Source organism: Nelumbo lutea, chromosome 3 (assembly GCF_056320005.1).
Source record: "Nelumbo lutea isolate HS-2025 chromosome 3, American lotus-T2T, whole genome shotgun sequence".
Lineage (NCBI taxonomy): Eukaryota > Viridiplantae > Streptophyta > Magnoliopsida > Proteales > Nelumbonaceae > Nelumbo > Nelumbo lutea.
The window spans coordinates 39762300-39788326 of NC_142686.1; the positions used below are offsets into that span (position 1 = coordinate 39762300).

A 26027-nucleotide genomic window follows, 5' to 3' on the forward strand; every position below is an offset into this window, starting at 1 on the left:
TTGGATTGTGAGTTGTGTTAGATTAGAAAACACCATAGAGTCTCTTTCAATCCTAAGTTTGAATGTCGTGCTTTTAGTCCTTTTTCATTAGTTCATTCAAATGTTTAGGGTCCAAATAAAGTAGTGTCAAATAATGGCTATAAGCACTTTGTAATTTTTGTTGATAATTATTCAATGATGACATGGCTTTATCATATGAAAGACAAAAGTGAATTTCTCTCTATTTTCCAAAAATCCCATGCTGAAATGCATACCAAATTTGGTATTCATATTAAGACTCTTCATTCGGATAATGCAAAAGAATACAAGTCAACACCATTTTAACAATATTTAGAACAACACAAGGTAATTCACCAAACTTCTTGTTCTATTACCCCACAATAGAATGGTGTGGCTGAACGGAAGAACCAACACTTGAAATTGCTAAGTCCATTATGCATGATATGAATGTTCCCAAAAGATTATGGAGTGATGTTCTTACATCATGTTTTCTCATCAACCGGATGCCCATGTCTATCCTTGGAAGTCAATCACCTTTCTCAATTTTGTTTCCTACTCTATCTCCATTTCCTCTTATTCCCAAAGTTTTTGGTTGTGTTTGTTTTGTTCATAATCTAGGGCTTAGACTAGATAAGTTAAATGCATGTGCTACAAAATGTATCTTTCTTGGCTTATTCCAAAACCCAAAAAGGGTATAAGTGTTACAACCCTAGCTCTCATTGTTCATTATATGTGTTCGGATGTTACTTTGTTTGAGTCTATCCCTTCTTCTCTAGTGCCGATGTTCCTACTACGTTTCCTCTTCCTGTTCTAGTTGAGGACCTCATTCTTACAGTTCATGTTGTTTCTCCACCATCATCTTCTCCAATGTAGGTTACTACTGAAAGACCACCAATCACGCAAGTGTATACTCACAGAAGAGCACCAACCAACGACTCCTCCAATTCATTCCTCATCGACGGATCCAAAAGTTATGCCCCCTCCTTCTGATCTTGATCTTCCCAATGCACTACGGAAAAATAAATGTAATTGTACTTTTCATCCTATTCCCCATTATGTTTTTGTTGCTCACCTTTCATCTTCCCATTGACAATTTATATCTTTGTTATCCTTTATTTCCATTCGTAAGAATGTCCAGGAAGCCATTACCTCTCTAGGGTGACACCAAGCAATGGAAGAGGAATTGTCTACGTTGGAATGCAATCACATGTGGGAGCCTATCACTCTCCCTCCTAGTAAACATGTTGTCGGATGTAAGTGGGTGTATACAATGAAATATCTTCAGATGGCAATGCTGAAAGGTTGAAGACTAGATTGGTGGCAAAAGGACACTCAAGTTGTATGGTGTTGACTACACAAAAACTTTCTCTCCCATGGCAAAGATTGGTTCAATTCGAGTGTTGATTTCTTTAGCAGCAATGTATGATTGGCCTCTCTTTTAGTTTGAGACTAAAAATGCCTTCGTACATGGTGATCTCCTTGAAGAAGTATATATGGAACAGTCACCAAGGTTTGTTGCTCAGGGGGAGGATGATAAGGTTTGTAGACTTAAAAAGGTGACCTATGGGCATGAACAGTCTCCATGTGCGTGGTTTGGAAAATTTAGTGAAGTGTAAGGGACTTTGGCATGAAACACTACCAAATTGACCATTCTATGTTCATCTATGAATCAAATTGACCATTTTGTTAGTGGCGTATATAGATGGCATTGTCATCATAGAAGTTGCAAGATCAAGACATGGTATTAATTTGTGTCAAAGAAGGTATGACCTCGATTTGCTTGAAGAGACAGGGTTACTAGGTGCTAAACCAGTTGAAACCTATGGAACCAAATGTCAAGTTGAGTACTAATGCAAGTGAAGAGTTTGAAGATCCTAGAAGGTACAAAAGGTTGGTGGGTAAGTTAAATTACTTGACTATTACTCGGCGAAACATATCATTTGCAGTGAGTGTGGTGAGTCAGTTTATGCAGCATCCTCGGGTTCTACATTGGGATACAGTTCTGAGGATTGTTAAATACTTGAAGGGAGCTCCAGACCGTTAATTGTTATACAAGAGTGGAGGAAATCTTGAGATAGTGGGGTACACAAATGCTGATTGGGCCCAGTCTATTTCTAACAAAAGATCCACTACGAGGAATTGTACCTTCCTTAAGGGAAATTTAGTGACTTGGAAGAGCAAAAAACAAAATGTAGTAGCAAGAAACAGTGTTGAAGCAGAATACATGGCCATGGAACATACTATATGTGAATTAGTGTGGCTGAAAAATCTTTTGCAGGAAACGGGGTTCTCAGTTGACCAGCCTCTGAAGTTGTATTGTAATAACCAAGCCGCAATCCATGTCTCTTCTAATCCAATCTTTCATGAGAGAACAAAGCATATTGAAGTTGATTGCCACTTTATAAGAGAAAAGTTTATCAATGGAGTGATAAGTGCAACACATGTAAGTTCAGGAAATCAATGGGCATATCTGTTTACTAAAGGGTTGAGTCGTGGGAAAGTGGATTATATATGTAACAAGCTATGATTACATGATATAAACTCACCAACTTGACAGAGAGTGTTAGAGTCGGCAGAATATGGAATAGTTTGGTCATTTTGTCATATAATTAGAAGTGAGTTGTCTATTTTATCTGTGTTTAAGTTGTGTCTCCTATACTTAATGAGGGACATAGTTGTCCTTTGAATCCTAATGCATAAGTTATAAATACAAGGTGGGTCAACTGAGAGTAGATGATTTTTCTCTCTGGCCAAGCCCTTTCTTTCTCTTCTTCTCTCTTTCTTTCTTATTTTTTAATTAATATTATTTTTAATATTTTCTTTATTTATTTCAAATATTTTACATTTTTGCAATTTTTTATTGTCATTAATTTTCCACATTGCTTCAAAAAGGTGCATGCCACACCTTGCACATTGCTTCAAAATGCCCTTTGCACCCTGTGCTTTTAAAACACTAGGCAAACTAATTTTTTTTATTAGTTAGGCAAACTAAACTATTTAACAAAATAATGAAAACAAAGAAAATGTTTAGTGAATGGAGAAAGAGTATTACGGTGCCATTATTCAAAAACAAAGGAGAAATACAAAGTTATAATAATTATCATGGAATTTAACTCGTAAGACACAATAAGAAACTTTGAGAAAGAATAATTGAGCAAAGGTTACAATAAGAAACAAATATTTTAAAAAACCAATTTGATTTATGTTGGGGAGATCAACCATGAAAACCATCATTTTGTTACGATGATAGAAAAGCTTAGAGAAAAGAAAGATCTTCATATGGTTTTTATTGATCTAGAGAAAGCATATGATAGTCTCTAAAAAGGTAATACGGTGGGTTTTGAAAAAGGAATTCTAAATAGGTATGTGAATCTAATTAAGGATATGTATGAGGGTGCAAAAAACAATGTTAGAACACTCGTGGGAGAAGCATCAGATTTTACAATTACAATGTGTCTTCACCAGGGTTCAAAACTTGGTCGTTATTTATTAATGTGTCATAGACGAATCAACTAAACAAATTCAAAAGGAGGTCCCATGGTGACTATTGCTTGCTGATGACATAGTATTAATTAGTGAAACTAGCAAAGGTTAAATGCAAAATTAGGTTTATGGACAACTGGATTAGAAACAAGAGGCTTTAAAATAAGTAGGACCAAAACAGAATAAATGCAATGTAAATTTAATAACAACAAGAGTGCAAACTAGGGTAGACTTAGGATTGGAGATCAAGAGATAACTCAATGTGACTTCTTTCGTTACCTTGATTCAACAATTCATAACAAATGAGAGATTAAGAAGGATGTTGCCCATAGATTTAGAATCATGGTTTCAAATGTCGCTAATGTCGCCCGACACATGTCAATGTCAAGGCTCACCGACATGAAAATGGATGGTAATATAAAAATTACATTATGTCAGTCGACATTTCCTATATTTTGGAAATGTCAACCAAATTGGTCCAAATAACCAAAAAAATACAGTTTTTCCTATTATGTCGACAAGATGTCAACTAAGGTCGACAGGATGCCAACTAATGTACATTAAAAATATAATATATTAGTATATTATATTAATATAATACAGTATATTAATATAGATTATTCTATTAATAATTTCCATTTAATATTTCAAAAAAAATTATAAAAAGAATTAACAAAATATAAAAACAAAAAAAAATTAATTAATTGCTTTATAAGATAAAACATAAAATATTTTTCAAGTAATAAAATATTAACTAGTTAGTATTTTTTAAAATATTTATTAAAATCAGAAAATGTTTATTAAATTTTATAATAAACTATATTCTACATTTAATATAAAAAATCAGAATAAATTTAATAAATTTTATACTAAATCATAATTTATTATAAATTTAGTATTAAAAATCATAATAAATTCAAAAAGTTTTATAAGAAATCAAAATTTATCATAATCTTAATTCTACAAAAAAGGAGAATCAGTTTATTAAATTTATAATTAAACATAATGCATTATAACTTCAATGTTTAAAAAATCAGAATAAATGTATTTCTATTTACTAGTGTGAAATAAATATATTAGAATTTATAATAAATCAGAATTAAAAATAAGAAAATAAAATATCAGATAACCTTGTAAAAACATCAAAATGCATAATAAATCAGTAAATCGTCATTTACTAATTTGTTATTGATCTTAGTTTCTTAGCTTTATATAATGGTTGGGAATAAGATAATAGTCTAGAAATATGTATCAATGCTTCTTTTATCATTTTACAAAATATCTTTGCATATTTCTACAAAATGATTGTAAGGCTTAGGCCAGCTATGATAAATGGAGCAGAATGTTGGGTAGTTAAGAGCACATCCAAAAAATGACTGTGGCAGAAATGCAAATGCTCAAATGGATGAGTGGTAAAACTAGAAAGACATGAGGGAAAGAAATGAAGTCATACAAAGGAACCTAAGAATAGCTCCAATAGGTGATAAAATGAGAGAAAGTAGATTGAGATGGTTTTTGACTTTATTCACATGCATAGAAGACTATCTACAGAACCTGTTAGAAAAAGTAATATGTTGCAAGTTTAAGAGGCTAGAAGGGCTAGGGGCAGACCAAAATCGACTTGGGCAGAAGTAATAAGAAATGATTTTAATATCAAAATAAGCTTAAACAGTGGATATTACAGGCAGTGTCTTGAGAACCAACCAACAGACAGAACAGCTTCTCCATCTAGGTGGGTCAGCAGTTCACCCATCGAGGTCAAATAGGTCATCCACTGATGTCATAAATTGAATAACAAAAATCTAAAAATAAATAAATATACAGAAAATCTAGAAAATTACAAAAAAAAATTGCAAAATAAAGGCATATCTCTAATATTATATATTCATCATATAATATATATAAAAAATAAGTATGATAAATGAGAATTATTGTTATTAGTGATGGAAATGGCTAAAAATACCAAAAAACAGGAAAAACAAAGACTTATAACCCACTAACCGCATAAAACAGTTCAGCAGTTCAACCAGCTGAGTCATTAGATTATTGACCAAGTTAATGGCTTTTTGCAGGTGAACAGGGATGAAACAAACCAGGAAATATGGCCAATTGATGGTTCAACCAATCCTACCCACCATTTTGACCACAGTTCAAAAACATTGATTACAGATTATAACATATAGAAATACTTATATTTAAGGCAGGTTTTACCATGTACATATTTCAAAGAACCAAGCAGCCTAAAACAATTTTGGCTGCAAGTTCCCATATCTCTGATGGGCAAACCATCCAGTCTGGTCTGGTCTGAGTGATGACACTGTTTTTGGTTGAACATTTGACATTTCATTGTTCATCCACTCTTAAATTTGATTCAGAGAAGCAGCTAAGGGAATTCAAATTATTCTTTGCTAAGACCCCAATTTTTCACCTTTTCTAGGATCTAAATGGCATATTTCAACCACTTGTCATTCAAAGTGCACCTATTTGGCTACTCCATGCCCAATTTCTTCCCAATAAGCATTTGTTCACTTTATTGTCCCTTAGCTGATTATAACCCAAAGATAAGACTCATAGCTCTATGTCAAATCTTAAACCCTATAGTTTGTAGAATGAACCCTAAACCAACTCGAATATCTTCCACTGATTGAATGATGGAATACTTTTCTGTTAAACGCTAAATCTTACTCTTTTAGGAACATATAAGACATTTCTACCCTGTTTTTTTTTATGTAAGCATGTCTGATACTGGCAACACAAAACAATTTTCAAAATTCTTATCAAAATAACTTTTATAAATTATAACAGCTATAGCATGCCAAAAACAGGGACCTGTGCAACTTAGACCTTTGAATTTATAGGTAATTCAAAAAGGTGCATGAGAAATGGTTTGATTCTAATGCAGAACCAAAAATATAATGCCACTGGAATATTGTCTGGACTAAGATAATTTAGGAGTTCAGGAATGCTGAATACAGATGCTTTGAGAACTGACCGCCAGAATTGAAGCAGCACGTGACTCTGCAGAATATGCATCAATGAACTCAAGCCTTTTGTATATCTCTTCAAGCCTCTGTGACACATTATCTTTGTTGGTTCCCCCATTAATGTTCTTGTTACTCTTTCCTGTTGCACCTTCGAACTCCTTCTCTCTCTTCAGGACAAGATAACTTTAATAGGTTTGGTAAATCATGAAAAAAGAGAGCATTTCCACAAAAAGGAACATGAAAAGTAAACAAATCCAAACACTAGAAACAACTATATCTAGTTCAGTTTCAAACAAACGCTATTTGAACCTGCAGTGCAAGTAGACGGGCTTCTTCTTCCAGTAATTGGGTTCTTTCAACATCAGAGTTAAGAACACATTGCAAGGCTGATGTATCATCACCTACAACTTCTTGTTCCACATGTAATATTTGACAGTTCTTAGGTATACCATCAATTGCATGCAAGGCCATATGTCTAAGAAAAGTAGTTTTCCCTGTCCCATTTCTGCCAACAAGACCTGTACAAATATCAGGGTATAAAAATTCAGTAGAAATCTGGTGCCATATGGAGAACCAGTGAATAGTCACACCTATGCATGAGTTTCAAACAATCTAATATCATCACCTACAAATATCAGGGTATAAAAATTCAGTAGAAATCTGGTGCCATATGGAGAACCAGTTGAAATATAATATGAAGCTAGGATATTATTTCTTTGACCAACAAGAACAAAGAGCATAGAACAGAAACCATGCAGGGAATGTATTTATACAACACAACTATGAAGTATAAACCCACCATAGTGCCTTCCAAAAGAAAGGGTGACTGAGCCATCTATAATGAGATCACGGCCACCAACAGAGACATTGAAGTTCTCCATATGGATATCCTTGACAGCAGGACCACCTGCCCCGCTATCATGATTTACACATACCACAGGCATTCCTGCTTTAACTGCTTCCATCTCTGCTAAATGCATTTGGTATTGTGCCTGTTTGGTTGCCCAATAAACAAAAAACGAAAAAAAAAAAAGTCAATGATGAATTCATCAGCTTATAAGTCAACTCATACTTCATGAGAAACTCTAGCACATGGACAAATTTGGACTCAATATGATAGTGAAGTATGAAGACATGCTTAGGGTAAACCTAGCACATCCATTAACTCTTCTCATACATCAATTCAAACTAACAAAGAAGAAGCAAAACCAAAGCATATGGACTTGGTACTGCAAGTGGGACTAAACCAACTCTTACAATTCTTTTTAGTGAAATGATCTTTTGGACATGAAAGGGAAGATATATAAAGAAACACACATTTTATAGTTTTATGTAGACATACCTCTCTCTGGCGCTCTTCTTTCCTCTTTCGTCTTTCAAGCTTTAACCTGTCTCGTTCAGATAACACAGGACCATCCAATTCTTGAGGCTTTTTCTTTGGAGCTTCCTCTTCATCCATTCCATCAAACATCCGTAAGGGTGTTGCAAGGCTTCGTACAGCCTGTTTCTGTTTAACCAACCCATGATTTCCAAATTTTTCAGAGAGTCTTTTACAAACCTACATGTTTAACAAGTGATTGAACATCAGATCAGCCACCTCAGTATAGAGACCAAATCTTTTCCTATGAAAGTATTCTCATGAGCACAATAAAGCATGCAAATTGTCACTTGTTAGAACAATTGCATTATCACTTCCACTAAATTTTGGACATAGATGGTCACCCATGCTAAGTTTTTTTGTGAAAGAAGTAGTTGAAAAGAATCAATTACAGATAAGGCTAGTGTTATAGAAGGCATCTGGAGCTTATCCGTTGATGGCTTGATGCACGCTTTGAGGTTGGCGAGTAACTAGGAAAATTGGCTTGAGGACCAATATTGAGGATCATGCCTCAGAAGCATAAGGAACGTGCTAGACTCCTTGATATTCATTGTGCTGAGGATGTGTTTCTCCTACATTAATCAAAATAGGATTCTTAACTGACTGAAGCATCAATCTTTTATACTTCTGACTTTGTACATTTACTTCCATTCGTTATGTCCAACATATTTATGTTTGTTATAACCCTTTTAAAATTTGAGCTTATATTAACATTCAAGAGTCTTTAATAAGTATTGAAGGGTTTTTTGCACAGATGCATCATAATTTTTCACTGTTTCTCTGTGACTGTTTGCTGGAACTGAGACCCAGAGTTTGACCTTTTCAAATAAATTGAAGATTAGAAAATCGTTTTTCCTAAGAGTATAAATAAAGAAAGGCATAAGAAACAAGTTACAAGCAAATACACAAGCCAAAAGTGCACATGGTCGAAAATAATTACGAATAGCTGGAAATATTCGAAAGGGTATGAACGCCCAACGATATGTGCGACAAATTAAAGAAAGCATAATCTACGTAAGATCCTACAATGGACAAATTATAACTGCTTCATGAATTTTCAACAATCGGAAGAGTACAAAATAAACTGAACAAAAGAAATGTACTCACAGATCGACATTCGGAGTAATCAGTAACGCATCCGGAATCAACAAGCAGCCCCCCAAGGGCCTCGAAGGCGCCTTCTCCTTCGGCGCCCCAGTCGAAATCTTCGTCAGCAAGGACGTTAATGATGTAATCTATGATAGGCTTGTCCACATCTTGAGCTCTTTGGCCCAAAACGTCGTAAACAACGGAGCTCGCCACTTCGACCATCTTCGCCACCAAGTTTTGGAGTTCAGGAGTTGCAGCCGGGTGAAGACGGCCCTTTAGGCTTCGTCGATGGGAGGGAGTTAAAAGAGGTTTCTTACAGTCTATCAAAGCTGGAACTCGGGTTCTGAATTGCGTGCTCTGTTTGTTTGCAAGTTGCAATGCAATTACATTTGCACTAGTACAAAATTAAAGTGCAAATGAGAAAAACGCAAATACTATTCCATTCTTACTTGGTTCCGTTTGATAATAGTACAAACTACAAATACAAAAATGATGGGTACAAATGCAAATATGTACCGTTCATGAAAATGCAAAGTTTGTTTTGTTTTGTAAAGATAATTTTTGTAATCTTGTCGAATGAATTTTATGCCAAGTTTAAGAGTGATTATCCATATAAGCACATATTTTAGGCGAGGACCACACCGTCAACACCAATAAATACTTATTTGGCATTTGGAAAATAAGCCCGAAATAAGTATTTATTCAATAAGCCCAAAATTCCAGCTTATTTTTAAGTGTTTGTTTTCCTTTATAGCGTATCTTGGCCCGCTATATCATTTTGAAAATATCTATATTACCCCTATTTTTCAAATATGCATTCCCGAATATGACTTTAGTTGTGACATGAATCCCAATAATGAAATGTATATTTTTGAATGCAAATTTTGATCACATTTTGAATGCACAATATGTCTTTAATGTTAAAAAAGAGTTTGCTGTCATTTTCAGGATAAATGTAGTCTTACCAAACACTAATAAAACTGAGCCAAAATGCAAATATGCACTGAACTCGCATTTACAGTCTTCCCATTAGAACCTTTAGATTTAATTTCAGGTTTTATTATTTCATCTTCGATAAAAACAAATAAAACAAAGGCAAATTATGAAACGAGAAAAAAAAATGGAATCTGCACTGACATCATTTACACTCCCATGCCTTTGCATTAGTGAATTAAATTGTACTGCAATCAAGTGAGGCCATGTAGACTACCCACCACATGGAAAACATCATTTTGCTTTTATGTCAATTTTAAATTTGTATTCCATTCTCATTATTAGTAAAAATTGAGAAGGTATGTTATTTTTCACACTTATTTTTTGTTTAATATGATGAACACATAATATCAAAGATGTGTTCAAAATTTCTATGCTTATGTAGTTGTCATATTTCTTTGTGTCTTTATCTTTTTAAATAATTTTTATTTAATTATGACATCATGGGATAGTTCATTTGGTCAAAAATATTGGACTATTGATATGCTACATAGATAGGAAAATGGTTTCATTTTTTTATATAGTTTTAAATCTTGGCTTCATTTACCTCATTAAAAATAATAATTATTGTTTTATCACACTTTTATTTGTTTAATATGATTAATATATAATCCCATATATGTGTCTATGTCATTCCTATTTCTTATATTTTTTTCAAAAATTCTTTGTATGTTTTTAGTTTTAGAATTGCTTATTTGACTATAACATCATAGGTGGATCCATTTGAATTAAATGAAACATCGACCCACCACTCAAATGGGAAATTATTCATTTTTTTGAGTTTTTGTATTTGATTTCCATCTTTAGTAAAAATACTCCTCTTTTGTCATACTTATGATGAACATATAATATTAGATATGTGCCCACAATTTTATATAAAATTTCATCACTTTTCATGTTTTATTTATTTAAAAATTTTATTATTTAATTAAGGCATCATGAATTACCCCTATTTGACCAAAAGGTTGAACTACTTGCCCACCACATGGTAAAAATGGTTTCATTTTCATGTTAATTTTAAAAACAAGTTTTTTTACTTTTAAAATTATTGTTCACAGTTTTTATTAATCAAATATAATATTGAGAAACAAAGATACCTTAAATATAGGATTTGCCTAGAAAAATGAGAATTAATGCCTAATACTTTAAATATGAAACTTAATGAGAGGGAAGAAAATGAATAGAATGGTAGTATTCAAATTACAATTTTTGTCATCGTAATAGAGAGGGTCCAATTTTGGGTAGAGGGATATTTCAGTCGATAAAAAGTTCATTAGCCATGGGGAGTTATTCTCGCTTTTTATAGTAGTATAGATTTTCTATAGGGGTGCAACTTGGGCGGGCCCAACTCGAGCCTAACCTGACCCAGTCTGCAATTTTACATGAGTTTGGCTTGGATTTTCAATCAATGGGTTGAGGTGGGCCCAAAAGTTCAGGTTTTTTTTATTTTTTGGGCTGAGATCGGGCCTAGCCCTTAGGTAGTCTGAACTCGGCTCAATTTTATCCCAACTCAAGCCTGCCACGAATATATACATGTATATATGCATATACACATATTTGCATGCATATATGCATAACTTTTTTTTTTATAAACCATACTTAATGCATATATGCATACATACACACATATATATGCCAGATTTTGGTGTGGGATGATTGACTAACATGAGCCCAACTTGAGTGCATCAAATTTAAGTGTGGGTTAGGTTCAGGTTGGATAATTAGGGCTTGACCTCGACCTCAAGCTTTAGGCCTAATTGTTAGGGTTGAACCTGGTTAAGCTAAAACCCGATCCAACCTTGCACCCTTCTCTCTCTCTCTCTCTCTCTCTCTCTCTCTCTCTCTCTCTCTCCCCCCCCCCCCCTTATATCTTTTCTCCCTCCTCTCCCATGTTTCTTTCCTACCTTTTCTCTCCTATCTCCCATTGTTTCATGTTTCTATCTCCATTCTCTTTCCTACATTTGTTTCTCCTATTGGTTTATGTGTCTTATCCCTCCTTTATTTCTTCTATCTATCCATTTTATAAAATCCATCATTTTGTTTGGATGAAACCAATTAGACCATGACATGTAACACTATAAGAGAAATCGGAAGTTTTTTCCTCTAAGAGATCAACATGGATGGGTTAAATTGGGTTGCAACACATTTACGTACTAAAAAAAATATTTAGGCATTAGAGATGTTAGTTGTTGATGAATGGGTTGGCCTTCACTTATATCCTACCCAACCCAACTCATCCATTTGTCACTTCAAGGAGAGACATGTAACCAAGTCAGTTACTAGGTCATCAGTAGGTGTTTGGGTGGACACAAATCAAGCTTTTCATGAATTTGCTTGTGGAAATCTCAATTCTACTTGATCTAAAGTGAGCTTTGATCTGAACCCAAGTCTAATATATAGGCTCATTTGATAATTGAACAGAGCTTGAGCCTGATAAAGCTCTACTCATAAGGCTTGCAGTCCTTATTGAGCTTATATATATACACTAATAAGTGTACACATGCTTGCATGCGGCAAATTATTTTTAATTTTTTGGTTATTATTATTATTCATATGTAGATTGCAAAATCCAAATCTGATTACATAAACACCTCATCCAAATACGTAATAATCAGATCGAGTTGTTAAGTTCCAAATATCATTGACAGGCATGTCTGCTTGGTTAGACTCTTCTTTTTGTAGTGTTTTGTCCCTTTGGTGTATCATTTTTCTTTTGATCATTTATCAAAAAATGTGTAAGGTTTGAATAGAGGAAATTGAATGAAGTGCGAAGTAGTAGTTCTATTTACAATTTAAACCTTACAATTAAACAGGGACTAAATTCAAAAATGAGTATTTTAGTCATAATTTAAAAAACCGAACAAGAAGCACTATTTTAGCCCTGAACCATTTGGCCCGTTTGGCTTGGGAACCTCCAGGTCAACAGTTGGCTTGTTTGGCCGTGAACCCTTCTTTATCCAAGTAGTGAGTATTCAAAAAACCATTCAAGTGGCTAGAGAATAACAAACCCGAACGGTTTAATCGTTAAAATGTTTGACCCAATTAATGGTTATTGGGTTGCTTTCAAACTAATTCCATTTTTTTATTTATTTAAAAATAGAAATTAATTATAAAATAAAAATTTGAAAAAAGAAACTTTCATATCTCATAATCTTGTTTGGCTATTACCAATGGCCAAAATTAATTAAGGTTTTTAGTTTTTATATTTTGATTTTGAGTATTCTCATTTTCGTGATTCTTTTTAAATTGTAATAGCAAACAAAAAAAAATGAAACTCCAATGAAGAAATTAAAAATTCGATGCAAGAGATGAGAGATTAAACACCAATCTTGTAATAAAAATCTGAGATACACTAATGAAGCAAACGACATGGGATTTGAGAGAGATTTAAAGAGATGAGAGGGATGTATGAAAAGGGATGATGAACGTGGAGATAGTGATGGTGATGATGAACGTGGAGATAGTCGGCAACGACGATTCCTTCTTCTTCTTCTTCTTCTTCTTCTTCTTCTTCTTCTTATGGAAACAATGTTGCAACAACGAACAGTAAACATGGTGACAACCACCTCTGGTGGTGCTTCTCCTCCTCCTTCTTCTTCACTTCTCAACTCCAACCAACAACCTCCTTCTCAAACTCTCACAATCCCCTCTCATAATAATATACATAACAGTGGACTTTAACCTAATCATAATTTAGCTGTCAAAATAAAAAGTTGCATTATATTTTACATCTTACTGGTTTAACCCACTAAAATTAGACGGTTGAATCGCTGACCCGAAAACCAGAAGCCCACGTAGTTTCGTTTATGGGTTAATTTTTAAAATCATAATTTTAATCAAAACAAACTTCCATAATCTTATTCATATTTTTAATAATAAAGTAAATATGGAATTATAAATATGTTCAATTGTTTCTATTATTTTTTTTGTATTTTTGTGTGTAACATAATTTTGATACGTCACACTTACTTTTTGTTTAATTTAATAAATATATGATATTATATATGTGTATGAATGCTTTTTTTTGCAAAATTTATGTATTTTTTCATTTTTTATTTTTAGATTTTATTAATTTTATTATTTATTTATGACATTAAAGGTTAACACATTTAACCCAAAAGTTAAACTATTTATTATTAACTTTTATATTTTATTTTTGGTTAGTTCTAAATTATGTATTTCATTTTCATTATCAATAAAATATAATTCTTGTTTATTACATTTTTTAATTTGGTTAATAAATATATCATAAATGTGTCTAATTTTGTTTACATTTTTTGTAATTTACTATATTAATTTCTATTTCAAAAACTTTATTACATAACTATGATTTCATAGGTTGATTAATTTGATTTGTATGGTTAAATTATTTAGCCACCACTTAGGTAAAGAGTGATTTTATTTTTTGAATCAACTTTAAAATATAAAAATTAAATTATAAAAAATATTAACATAGATATAATTAATAATATTTATTAGTAAAAAATATCTTAGAAAAAGATGTTCATGAGATGTGTGTACCTTGGCACAACTATGAATCCATATGGGATGCACAAACTCATACGGATAGAAGTCAAGTAGGTAACTTGGGGATGAGTTTAAGCATAACTGGGATGGCAATTTCCAACTCGTGCAGCTATGAGTAAAATACAACATTAGGCTAAACTAAACCCTACCAAAACCACATTGTAAATACTAAAACAAGATTCAAAATTTTATATCAGCCCCTCTCGGCCCATACGCATCGTATTAATGGGTGACTGGCATGAGAAATATAGGTATTTCAGGCTTGACCTATTAAAATAAAAAAAAAAACCCTAAAAAATGGATGAGTGCATGGTTCAAAGTAATGACACACCCATTGATACACCCGTTCGCATGGGATGTATAATAATGTTTTGAATGTTTTATGAAGAATAATTAATAGCTTATGTATTTTTTACATACTTTAATCAAATATATATATGCTGCAACAAATCAGATTTAAGCATTAAAATCACCAAGAACATAAACAATAATATCAGGGAGGGAGTCAACCCGGGCCTGAGATAACCCACCCTCCCTATAAGAAGTAGCAAGTTTATGAACTAACACATTTTGTTGACTCTTGTATTCTTAATTATATATCATGAAATAACAAAGTTATGGTTTCTACAGCCCCACCCACCCACCCAACCCTCAAATGAGAGGAGGGTAGGGTCTAAAATTTATTAAAATAAAAATAAAACCCTCCCTGAATCCGCCATCCCTTGTTAAACGGGAAACGGCAGATTGAAAGCAAGTAGTGATGGGACCCTAGAACAAACGGGAAACGGGAAACGGCAGGAGCCAAAAGAAGCAATTTGAATAAGTTGTCCACACAACAAAGGAATGAGTTGGTTCTCATGTTAATCAACAGGACCATAATCGTAAAATGTGAAATACAATAGTGAAGGGACCCTAGAACAAAATTACAAATGATCAAAGGAGAATAAAGGAAACCAGCCACTCAAGGGATTCCCTTACTCCCCCCCTCTACGGTCTATCATCACCGTACACCGACCCTCCGTTCGAAAATTATGATAGCTCTCCTCTCATTCTAGGTTTCCTATCCTTGTCTCTCTTAAAAGTATCTATGCAAGTCAAACAAAATCAAATCAGTTTTAAAGCTCATCATGTGAGTCATCATCATCCCCTCCATCTGATGCACCACCAGTTCTCTGGTAGACAGCCGCGATGATTGGGTTGCACACAGCCTCCACCTCTTTAAGCTTTTCATCATAATCCTCCTTCTCGGCGCTCTGATTGTCATCCAGCCACTCAAGGGCCTCCTTCACTGCTGTCTCGATCTTATCCTTCTCCTCGGACTCCAGCTTGTCAGAGAGCTTGTCCTTGTCGCTGATCTGGTTCTTCAAGTTATATACGTAAGTCTCCAAGCTGTTACGGGCATCAATCTTCTCCTTCACTTTCTTGTCTTCCTCCGCGAATTCCTCTGCCTCTCGGACCATCCGTTCAATCTCTTCCTGGCTCAGCCTACCCTTGTCATTGGTGATGGTAATCTTCTCAGCGCGGCCTGTTCCCTTGTCTTCAGCCTTGACGTTTAGGATACCATTGGCATCAACCTCAAATGTAACTTCAATCTGAGGAGTACCCCTGTACAAGCAAGTAGATGGACTCTTTAATCATGTCGGTGCAATGCAATTGTAGAAAAAGGGAAATCCTTAACAAGAGACTTCAGGGAGAACAAAAAAATAGAATAATAAACCAACCTTGGTGCAGGAGGAATGCCAGTTAAATCAAACTTCCCTAGCATTCTGCAGTCCTTGGTAAGACTCCTTTCACCTTCAAAAACCTGAAAATAAATCAAATAATGCAAGTTATAACGCAATATAACCGAATAGGTCATGACAAAGGACTAATAATGGTCGATTACAAGGCATATTTCCCAGCTGATGGAAAGATTTCACCGTGAATTTTTCGGTTACCTGAATAGAAACCGTGGTCTGCTGATCCTGATATGTAGTGAAAACTTGAGATTTCTTAGTTGGGATAACAGTGTTCCTGGGAATTAACTTTGTCATCACTCCACCCACAGTTTCAATACCAAGAGTAAGAGGAGCAACATCCAAGAGAAGAATATCTGCATCAAAGAGGCCGTAAAGCATTTCATAATTGACAAAGGGCAATGAATTGAAACATACCTTTATCCTACCAGTGACAAATTTGATAACTAATTTAATGAAAATAAGACAAATATCCAAATGAAAAGCATGAACAGAGACAATACCTTTAGTCTCGTCACCACCCTCTCCACTCAAGATGCTTCCCTGTACGGCAGCACCATAGGCAACAGCTTCATCTGGGTTCACACCCTTGTTAGGCTCCTTACCATCGAAGTAATCCTTTAGAAGCTGCTGGACCTTAGGAATCCTGGTACTACCACCAACAAGAACAATTTCATCAATTTGGTGCTTCTCCAATCCAGCATCTTCCATTGCCTTCTTCACAGGGCCCATGGTCTTTCTGAAGAGATCATTGTTCAGTTCTTCAAACCGAGCTCGGGTCAAGGGTTCTGAGAAATCCAAGCCTTCATAGAGAGATTCAATCTCCACTCGGACCTGGTGCTGACTACTCAAAGCTCTCTTGGCACGTTCACACTCCCTCCTCAGCTTCCCAAGAGCCCTGTTGTCTTTGCTGATGTCTTTGTTATGCTTCTTCTTAATCAATTTGATGAAATACTCCATAATTCTCTGGTCAAAATCCTCACCTGGAGATGGTAAACCAAAAAAAAAAGTTGATTATCACAATATATTGATATGCATGAAATAAATGGTGCTTTGTAATAAAATTAATTAACATAAAAAATAAGAATGAGTTTAGTATCAAAATTTTATTCAAAATATTTACGTTCTTTTTTCTTTGGAATGGATGTGCATGATACAATTTACATTGTTAACTGTTATCTTTCCTATATAGTCCTCCATCTATTAGGAAAAGATAACGTTTTAAATACTAAAACTGTTAGGGAATGCAAACTACTAGTACTACTACCGGGTATGAAGCAGCAGAGTTCTGACCTCCAAGGTGAGTGTCTCCATTTGTGGCGAGAACCTCAAAGACACCATTGTCAATTGTCAAAATACTGACATCAAATGTCCCACCACCAAGGTCAAACACAAGGATGTTCTTCTCTCCACCCTTCTTGTCCAAGCCATAGGCAATGGCTGCCGCGGTTGGTTCGTTGATTATTCTTGCAACATTGAGTCCAGCAATAATACCAGCATCCTTTGTAGCCTGCCTTTGAGCATCATTGAAGTATGCTGCAAAGTGCATAAAACCATAAAAGAGTTCAAATTCCAAGAAGCATCAACTACACGTGTTTTCTTAATGGTGGAAGAATCCATAGCTAGGATAGAACTTTACCCGGAACGGTAACAACTGCATCCTTGATCTTCTTTCCAAGGAATGCTTCGGCTGTCTCCTTCATTTTAATAAGAACCATAGCACTGATCTCCTCAGGACTGAAGACCTTCGTTTCCCCATCCTTGATCTTGACTTGTATGTAAGGTTTCCCATCCTTGTTCACAATCTTATATGGAACAAGCTTCATGTCCTTCTGAACCTCTTTGTCTTCAAACCTGCCAATAGATAGATTAGTGCCTCCAGAAGCATATTTTCCCACAAAATTGGAAAATTAAAGAATGAACTAGAGAAAGATTTACTTTCTTCCAATGAGTCTTTTGACGTCAAAGACGGTCCTCTCGGCATTCACAGCCGCCTGATTCTTTGCTGCCTCACCGATCAATCTCTCACTGTCAGTGAACGCAACCCAAGATGGAGTGATACGGTTTCCTTGGTCATTGGCTATGATTTCCACATGACCATTCTTGTAGACACCAACACAAGAGTAGGTTGTACCAAGGTCTATCCCAATGACTGTTCCTAATTTGGTAGCTTCTTCTTTTGCTATAGCAAAGGCTGCCAGGAATCCTGTAAATAAATTCTTTGGAACATTAACCCGTGCTTTTAGAAATATAAATTGCAAGGTTCGGTCTGAACAAATCAAGAAAGTGAAACAAAATAGAACCACCCAAAGTTCAGTTGTAACATGCAGGCCCAACTATAGAGGAAGATAAAGTACAAGGTTGAATATTTTATTACATAAAAATAGAATGCTTGCTACCTCTTAAATGAGTTTGGCAAAGAGATCAGCTATTAGCGACTTAATTTATTCTTAACCACGCAGGCTAGCAACAAGGGACCAAGAAACGAAAGCGTCGATATAATTAGTCAAGTCCTTCAATATTGATTTATCTGTGCAATAGCTTCCAGAATGTGGTTCAGAGATGGCAAACTCAATAAAAACTCTGGACCGAGTCAAAAGCCTGGTGCATGGCACAAGACCAATGCCGCAAGACCAACCTGAAAGCCAAAATAAATGACCTAAAATGTCGCAAGACTAATGCCGTGTTCCAATCTTTTAGAGGTTGTTACTAGGAGAATCGCCTAAAATGTCTAAAGACTAATGTTCGGTTTAGATGCCCCTTGAAATGAAATAATTCCATTGTGTTTCAGTTCCTACAAACTTTGGAGAAGTTTAACAACCAGAATGCAGCCGTGTTGGTAAGGAAATATCATAAGGAATGCTAGCTTTTCTTGAAAACAAACTCCTTTATAACTTAGTAAACTTTACGTAACAGACCGAAATGAACCCAACTCTGAAAACCACCGTATGGACCAACGTATCATGTAAAACTGAGAAAAAAAATGATTCCAATCCACATGACGCCCAAACAGGGCCAAAGTGATCGAAGTCTCTGGGACTAACATTAGTTTCTATTCCTAAAGAGTTTTGGTTCCTGTGGCACAGCTTCGTAGTGTAAATTTTAATCAAGTGCTTGAATATTGCAGGAAAAAAATAGAGCTGAGTTTGAAACACTAAATCTTCATATAGCTGTCCATTCTACTGCACCAATACTCTTTCAACTATGTTCCAACAGAGGGAGAATGACGTTCTAAAAAATTTATCAGAGATGGAGTTAAATACTAAAAAAACACTCAAATTTACTTACCCCATAAACACACAACAAAAATCAATAAATGCAAGCAGATCTATATATTCTCCCATCAAAAGCATTCAGATATTGCTATTTTCTACATTTTACGAATTTACGAGTTCATATATCGAGATCAAGGCAGAAAAAAGGTGAAATCGCATCAGATCTAATCTAGCACTCCAACCAGATAATAAAAGCAGATAAAGAAGCTATCAGCCATTCATTCAAAGTCCAGAGTTACTGTATTGATCTACCGATCCAACGGAAACTTCGGTTAGTGATTTTAAACCAGTAGAAATCAAAATAAATAAGCGAATTTTGTGTTGAAAAAAAAAAAACATTCATGAAATCGTGATGACTACAACGACTAAGTAGAGCATTCTAGCTGCAATTTCCCCTATATAAAAACATAAAAAGGACAATATATGGAAACTGTAATTCCAATGAAGAAGAAGAAGAAAAAGAAGAAAATGAATCATCAGATTAGATAGAGAGCAGCTCTTACCGAACAGGACAATTCCTAAGACGATCAAAGGCCCACGTTTTCTCCACGCACCGTCCATGGCTTGAGAGCCTAGGGTCTCACGGTTCGAAACTTCAAGCCAGACGACCAAGAATGTGAGCAGATCTAAGAAGTGATTCTCTTGCTCGCTCTGTGTTCGAGTCGTTTCAATGTTTTGTCGCAAGTGAAGAACTGGGAGAGTCGACTGGGCCTTAAATCAAAAATGAAAGCAAGGTACCGATGAACGTGTCATCGGTGTTGACGTGGACCAATGAAATATCGAGGAACTATATCTCCTCCAATGAGAAGAAATCTTGCGTTGGGATAATTCTAGCCGTTAATTCCAAAATCTCGACGGTCATCGACGATGGAACATGTTTAATCGAAAGAGCCCCACATTGTGGTACCGAAAAGGTACAGCACCTAGACCTGGTTAAATGATAAATCAATCAATCGGAATTTATCGAAGCGCTAACATACGCAAACTGAGCGGTGGGCCGGTGGCTCGGTTGGCACGTAACTTGGGTAGGCCAGATGCGGTTTCGAAGCCCGCTATCGGCTCTCACCACCAATAGGGGCTAACGAGTAATTTAATATAAAAAAAGGGTAAAATAAAGTTGATCCAAATATAAGTAAACAAATAATAGATCCAAATTCACTGAGTTTTGTATAAAGGTTTTGAGATACCATACCATTTTTATAACATAAGGTAGTACATAAATATTGTATACTAGTGGGCCCGTGCGATACGATGAGACATCCTTCCTTGTTGTCAAGACCTACTCCATCTTCAATGACGGGGTAGCTTCGGGTTGAAGCATCCAATTTTTTGTCAGCGATGTGAAATCCCTAATTTTTTTTCATGATAATTATTTAAAAAAAATTAATTTATGAATATTTTATAAATAGAATTATAAGAATTTAAGGGTATTTTAGAAATTGGATTATAATAATTTTAAGGTATTTTATAAATAAAATTATGGGACCATAAGATTATAAAAATATAAGGAAAATTTATAAATATTTTAAAAATCAATATTAAATCTACAGATATTTTACTAATTTACCACTAGGTTTAGAGAATTATATGCAAACCCCATTTTTTATTTGGAGCAAAAATAAATATTTTACTAGTTTACCATTGGGTTCGAGGAAATATATACAAGCCCCATCCCTAATTTGGGGCAAAAGTATCCTATTTAAGATTTGAAAAAACTTGCCCTTTTGGGGGTGGGGGGGGGGGGGGATAGGGCCCCAATTTCACAAAGAAATTTGCCATCCCTACAATTCTAGTAATTTTTTATAACTAATTAACTAACAATAAATTAAATAATAATAAATAACAATATTTTATGATAATTTCCAAAGAAATATTGAAAATTGTATTGATTAGTAGTAATGTATAATAAATTAATTATTTACAATAGTGATAAATTAATGAAAGTTATTTACTTTTTAAGCCTAATTTATTTACTATTAATCAAAGTAAATGTAATTATAGTAAATTAATGTAATTATGATAGACTTAATAATTTTCCTAAATTATTTATTGAAATAGTAATAACATATTGTTATTTAATAATTATAAACAAATTCTCATAGATTAATTTCCTATTTTTAATAATTATTTAGTCAAATAATAATAATGGATTATTAGTTAAAGAGTTTCCCTAAATTATTTGATAATTGTTAACTATAATTATTGATTTTATACAAATTAGTAACTTACATTAATTAGTAATGTCTTTTATCAACAAATTATTATTGTAAAAATTTAATGAAGTTTTATTAAATTACAATGATTAATGTAATTTATGTTAACCATTGAAATTTTGAACGTTTATTTATAAAAAGAATTATTAAACAATGGATTGGTTATTAATTTTTGGTAGATTATTAAATTACCTAATATTTGTAAAATAATGGATTATTTCTGACACAATTATTTCATAATTTTTGGTAGAATGTTTTCCAAATTTTTTTAATAATTTTCATAACTAATGGATTATTTAATAATGGTTTTTTATTTAAAAATAGATTATTTAACAATAATAGAATATGCCATGAATATATAGGAAATATCGAATTCCCCTTATTCCCCTCTCTTTGCTTGAAATCAATTCTATATAGAAAAACTAAATCTTAATAAATTATGGCCCTATTTTTATGGAAAATTAGAGAGAATAAAATGGAGTGAAGGAGAGGATAAAACATATACTGAGCTAATTAAGGAAAAAAGTTAGTTTGTTATAGAAAGTAAGAAACGTGAGTTGTGGGAGGGGGGAGGACCTAATGGAAGGGAGAGAGGGTGCTAAAATATGGCAAATCAAGAATGGTGGGAAGGGGGAGAAGAGAGAGAGAGAGAGTCAAGTAGAATACAGGGTTGGGGTAATGGAGAAAGGAGAAGCAAGGTGACATGGACCATCTTGCTATCTATATACTAGTGGGGCGCCATGCGATGCACGGGATGGGGTACTCCTCCTTGTCCCTCGCCCTTATAGTCAAGACACTCCACCCCATCCCTGCCCTATCCTCGATGGTGGGGTGGGTTCGAGTAGAGGCACCCATTCTAGGGGTGATCATGGGCCGGGCTAGGCCGGGCTTTGCCTTCATAACAATGGGCTTAGGCTAGGCCCAGGCTGGGCTAAGATTTTGAGCCTAATTATTGTATTTCAATTCCAAAATTAAACAATTGTAATTTTTTTTCACTTATTGTCATGGAGACTATAGTAACTTGTAAAAAACTTTAAACTTAATATCAAGATAAAAGCTTCTAACATAAAGAAAATTAAATAATTATACCTTGTAATTTGTAAATTTCAATTGGTCATTAGTATGCTAAAAATGATAATTTTAACAAACCAATTCTTCTATCAACAAAAAATCAACCTAGAACCTATAATATCTATAAAAAAATAACTATCAATTGTCATGTAATATCCACAAAACAACTTTAATCATCTATATAAGGGGTTCCATTTTCCATTCAATTCCAACAAATAAAAAATATATTAGCAAAGTAAGAAGAAATAGTTCAAATTAATGTAAATAAATAAGTAATAAAATATTGAAAATGGTTTCAATTTTACCCAAAAATTGGGCACGGGGTGGTTTTGTGAAATTGGTGAGAGAGAGACAAAAAGATTAGGGTTTAAAAATTTTTATATTTCATTAAATACTAGATTAGAATTTGGTAAGATCTAAGACCATACGATTAAAATTTTTAATCTCCTATAAATCTTTATTAATCTCTATCTAACATACAAAACATCAATTATCAAATATTTTTAAATAGGATAAATCTCTTAAACTACCCCTACTATTAACGAAATTAACAAACTGTACCTTTGCTGTTTACATATTGTCTTAAGCTACCCTTAAGTCTTATGACAATTGACACGCCGTTAAACACTAACAAGAAAAAAAATAAAATATCAAATTTGCTCAAAATAAACCCAACTGACTGTATAAACTGGTTTATTTGCAAATTCCGGTGTTAAGTCTCGTCCAGATGCCACCGTGGCTGTTCTTCCACACCGTTGGTTCTTTACAAAAACTTGTACAGAACTCAGCTCTCAGCTTTGTGCAAAGTACCCTTATTCCTAAAAATTCGTTGTCGCAGGCGACCCTTATTCTTAAAATACGCTTCTCATATGGGGAGGAAAGAGAAGAATCATGCACCCAAGGAGGGGCCTGTCGAATGCATGATCTTTTTACGATATCGTCAGTTGCCAATCTGTACAACGATTGCCGTTTAATTTAAGAAATTTCCCAGAGTATAAGCACCCTGGTTGCCAATCTGTACAACTCCCTCCATTCCAAACCCCAAAAGCCTTGTAGGTTTTGTAGTTACAGAATCTCTCTATGTGTTTTTAGTAGGTCGGTTTATTCTTTTACGTTAAGTACATTGTTAACATAGTTTGAGAATTAAGTTATTTTCAGGCTTGGACAAATGGAGGGGCTAATGAAGTGTAATGGTGGGAAAGAGAAAATCGTTGGGATCTAACTACAAAGTCGAAGAACTGAAATGACAATGGTGAGAATAACCGAAGGAGAAATGGGCGGTGGTTCGATGGTTGTGGTGCGATTGGTCTACATCTTCTAAGTAATACTGGCGAAGAAAGTGGGGAAATTAATTGTTTCTCGGTATGTTTTCGTTACTAGTGAGTAGTCTCCCGCCTTCGGAACCGAAAAAAGAAGATACAGTGGTGATGCTCGAGCAGTTTTGGTGATGGGGGAAAGAAACTGAAAGCAAATTTTTCATCCGTTCTATTCTCTCTCTCCTCTTTCGTCCATAGTTTCTCTCTGGTGTCGGCCCTGGCTTCATATTCTCATTAAATACGACAAAAACGTATATTATTCAAATCACAAATGTTCTTCCACTGCTCTGATTATAAAGTGAAGTTTTACATGCAAATCCTCAGGTGCTTCATGCATTTGTGAATTCCGGCGTTGAATTCGTCATCGGATTCAGAACAAAACAGAAGCTTCATTTTTCTTAGGAGGCTCAGTTTCCCATCAAACTTTTGTCATTCGGAAGTTGTAGTGGCCGCCATTGCCCGTGACAATGAAATCAAAATCACCACCATTACTGCAACTTTCAATAGTGGCGATGAACAATAAGGGTATTTTAGGAATTTAAAATACTTAATACTCACATAAATCACATATAAATGGAATGCTGCGATGGAAAATTAACAGCAAGGGAGGTTTTAGAAAATTGTCAAAACTTAAGGTGGCTTAAGACAATATATAAACAGTAAGAGTATAGTTTGTCAATTTCATAAACAGTAGAGGTAATTTAAGAGATTTACCCTTTGAAATAACACACACACACACACACATATATATATATATATATATATATATATATATATATATATTATATAGCATAACTCTAACTCTTTCTCTTGCAAAATAGCACAACTCGACCAACCCAGCTTAACCACCAACAAGGCAAGCATCTGATTCGGCATCCAAGTCATCTAACACGTGAGAGTCATCAGACCACACTACATCAGTTACTGAATGAATGTTGATTAATAGTTTAGTTTGTTGTATTTTCATTTCAATTTGTTTTATGTATTTTCTTTTTATCTTTTTGCATAAATATTAGTGTGTTTGTTCATTTATAGTGTATATTTTTTTTAATTTTTTTTGGATTGTTACTAAATGAATGTTGATTAATAGTTTTCATTTCAGCTTATTTTAGATATTTTATTATTATTTTTTTACATAAATATTAGTGTGTTTGTTCATTTATAGTGTATTTAGCAGAAATAAAACTTTAACATTTCAAAACTTTAGTATGCCCCAATGCCTATTTATTTATTCATGTTTTATAGATGATTACAAAATGAGAACATTCATTTTTATGCCAAACATCTAGTAAAAGTTATACAAGAATCAGGGATGAATGTCCTTTGTACATACAACTTATTATCTTCACTTTTTAGATTAGAAGAATTGAATAAATTACAGAAACTATATGTCTATATCCTATTGAAATATTCAATAAAATAAAAATTTTAAAAAGTGTATACATTTAAATCAAATTATTTTAATATGTAAATTGATTTTGATGGAGGGAAGTTTATTTCCTTCTTTTTTTTTTTTTTAATTTTGAGTGGAGGTTACTACACAAAAAAAAAAAAAGAAAAAAAAAACCAAAAAACTTAACTACAATTAACTGTTCCATCGGTTTGCATCAGTCGATTTTGGTTCGAATTATTAAGAAACCGACTAAGTCAGCTCAGTTCAAAAAAACCTCACGGTTCAGTTAACCATTCACTTGGGTTGTTGATGGGTCAATCTTCTAAAAATGTCTTATGTAATCTTGGATCGATAGGTCTAGCCTTTAGCCATTTGTCCAAACATCTCTAGACTCCGATTAATCCACAATTTGCACAAAGTCGAGGTACTTGCTCATAATAGTAAACATATATGTTTACCCTTGATAAAAGATTAATCGACTAAATCCACCACTATCTTTTTGTGGATATATAAGCCATGAGTAAGGTGACCTATTTGTATTTTTTTTCTTGTTAAGGAATTACCTTACC

At 34.0% G+C, this 26027-nt stretch overlaps 2 protein-coding genes across 2 annotated transcripts in view; both read right to left on the reverse strand.

Annotated features, from left to right (window-relative positions):
* Positions 1-9419, reverse strand: part of ABCF3 (general control non-repressible 3) — a 57095-nt gene extending 47676 nt beyond the window's left edge. The window contains exons 1-5 of the mRNA XM_088978515.1: positions 8953-9419; positions 7810-8025; positions 7267-7459; positions 6777-6985; positions 6476-6634 (exon numbers count right to left, since the gene is read on the reverse strand). Of these exons, the coding sequence (XP_088834641.1) occupies positions 6476-6634; positions 6777-6985; positions 7267-7459; positions 7810-8025; positions 8953-9156 (981 nt within the window). The 5' untranslated portion in view covers positions 9157-9419. The remainder of the gene's footprint in view (positions 1-6475; positions 6635-6776; positions 6986-7266; positions 7460-7809; positions 8026-8952) is intronic.
* Positions 9420-15268: 5849 nt separating this feature from the next.
* LOC148864397 (luminal-binding protein 5-like) lies at positions 15269-20173 on the reverse strand. The gene is made up of 8 exons (XM_088978516.1): positions 19969-20173; positions 18129-18396; positions 17830-18044; positions 17484-17726; positions 16694-17173; positions 16392-16546; positions 16176-16258; positions 15269-16059 (listed from the first exon to the last, which is right to left on the reverse strand). The coding sequence occupies exons 1-8, from the start codon at positions 20024-20026 to the stop codon at positions 15570-15572; spliced, it is 1992 nt and encodes a 663-aa protein (XP_088834642.1). The 5' UTR covers positions 20027-20173; the 3' UTR covers positions 15269-15569.
* Between the last annotated feature and the right edge of the window lie 5854 nt (positions 20174-26027).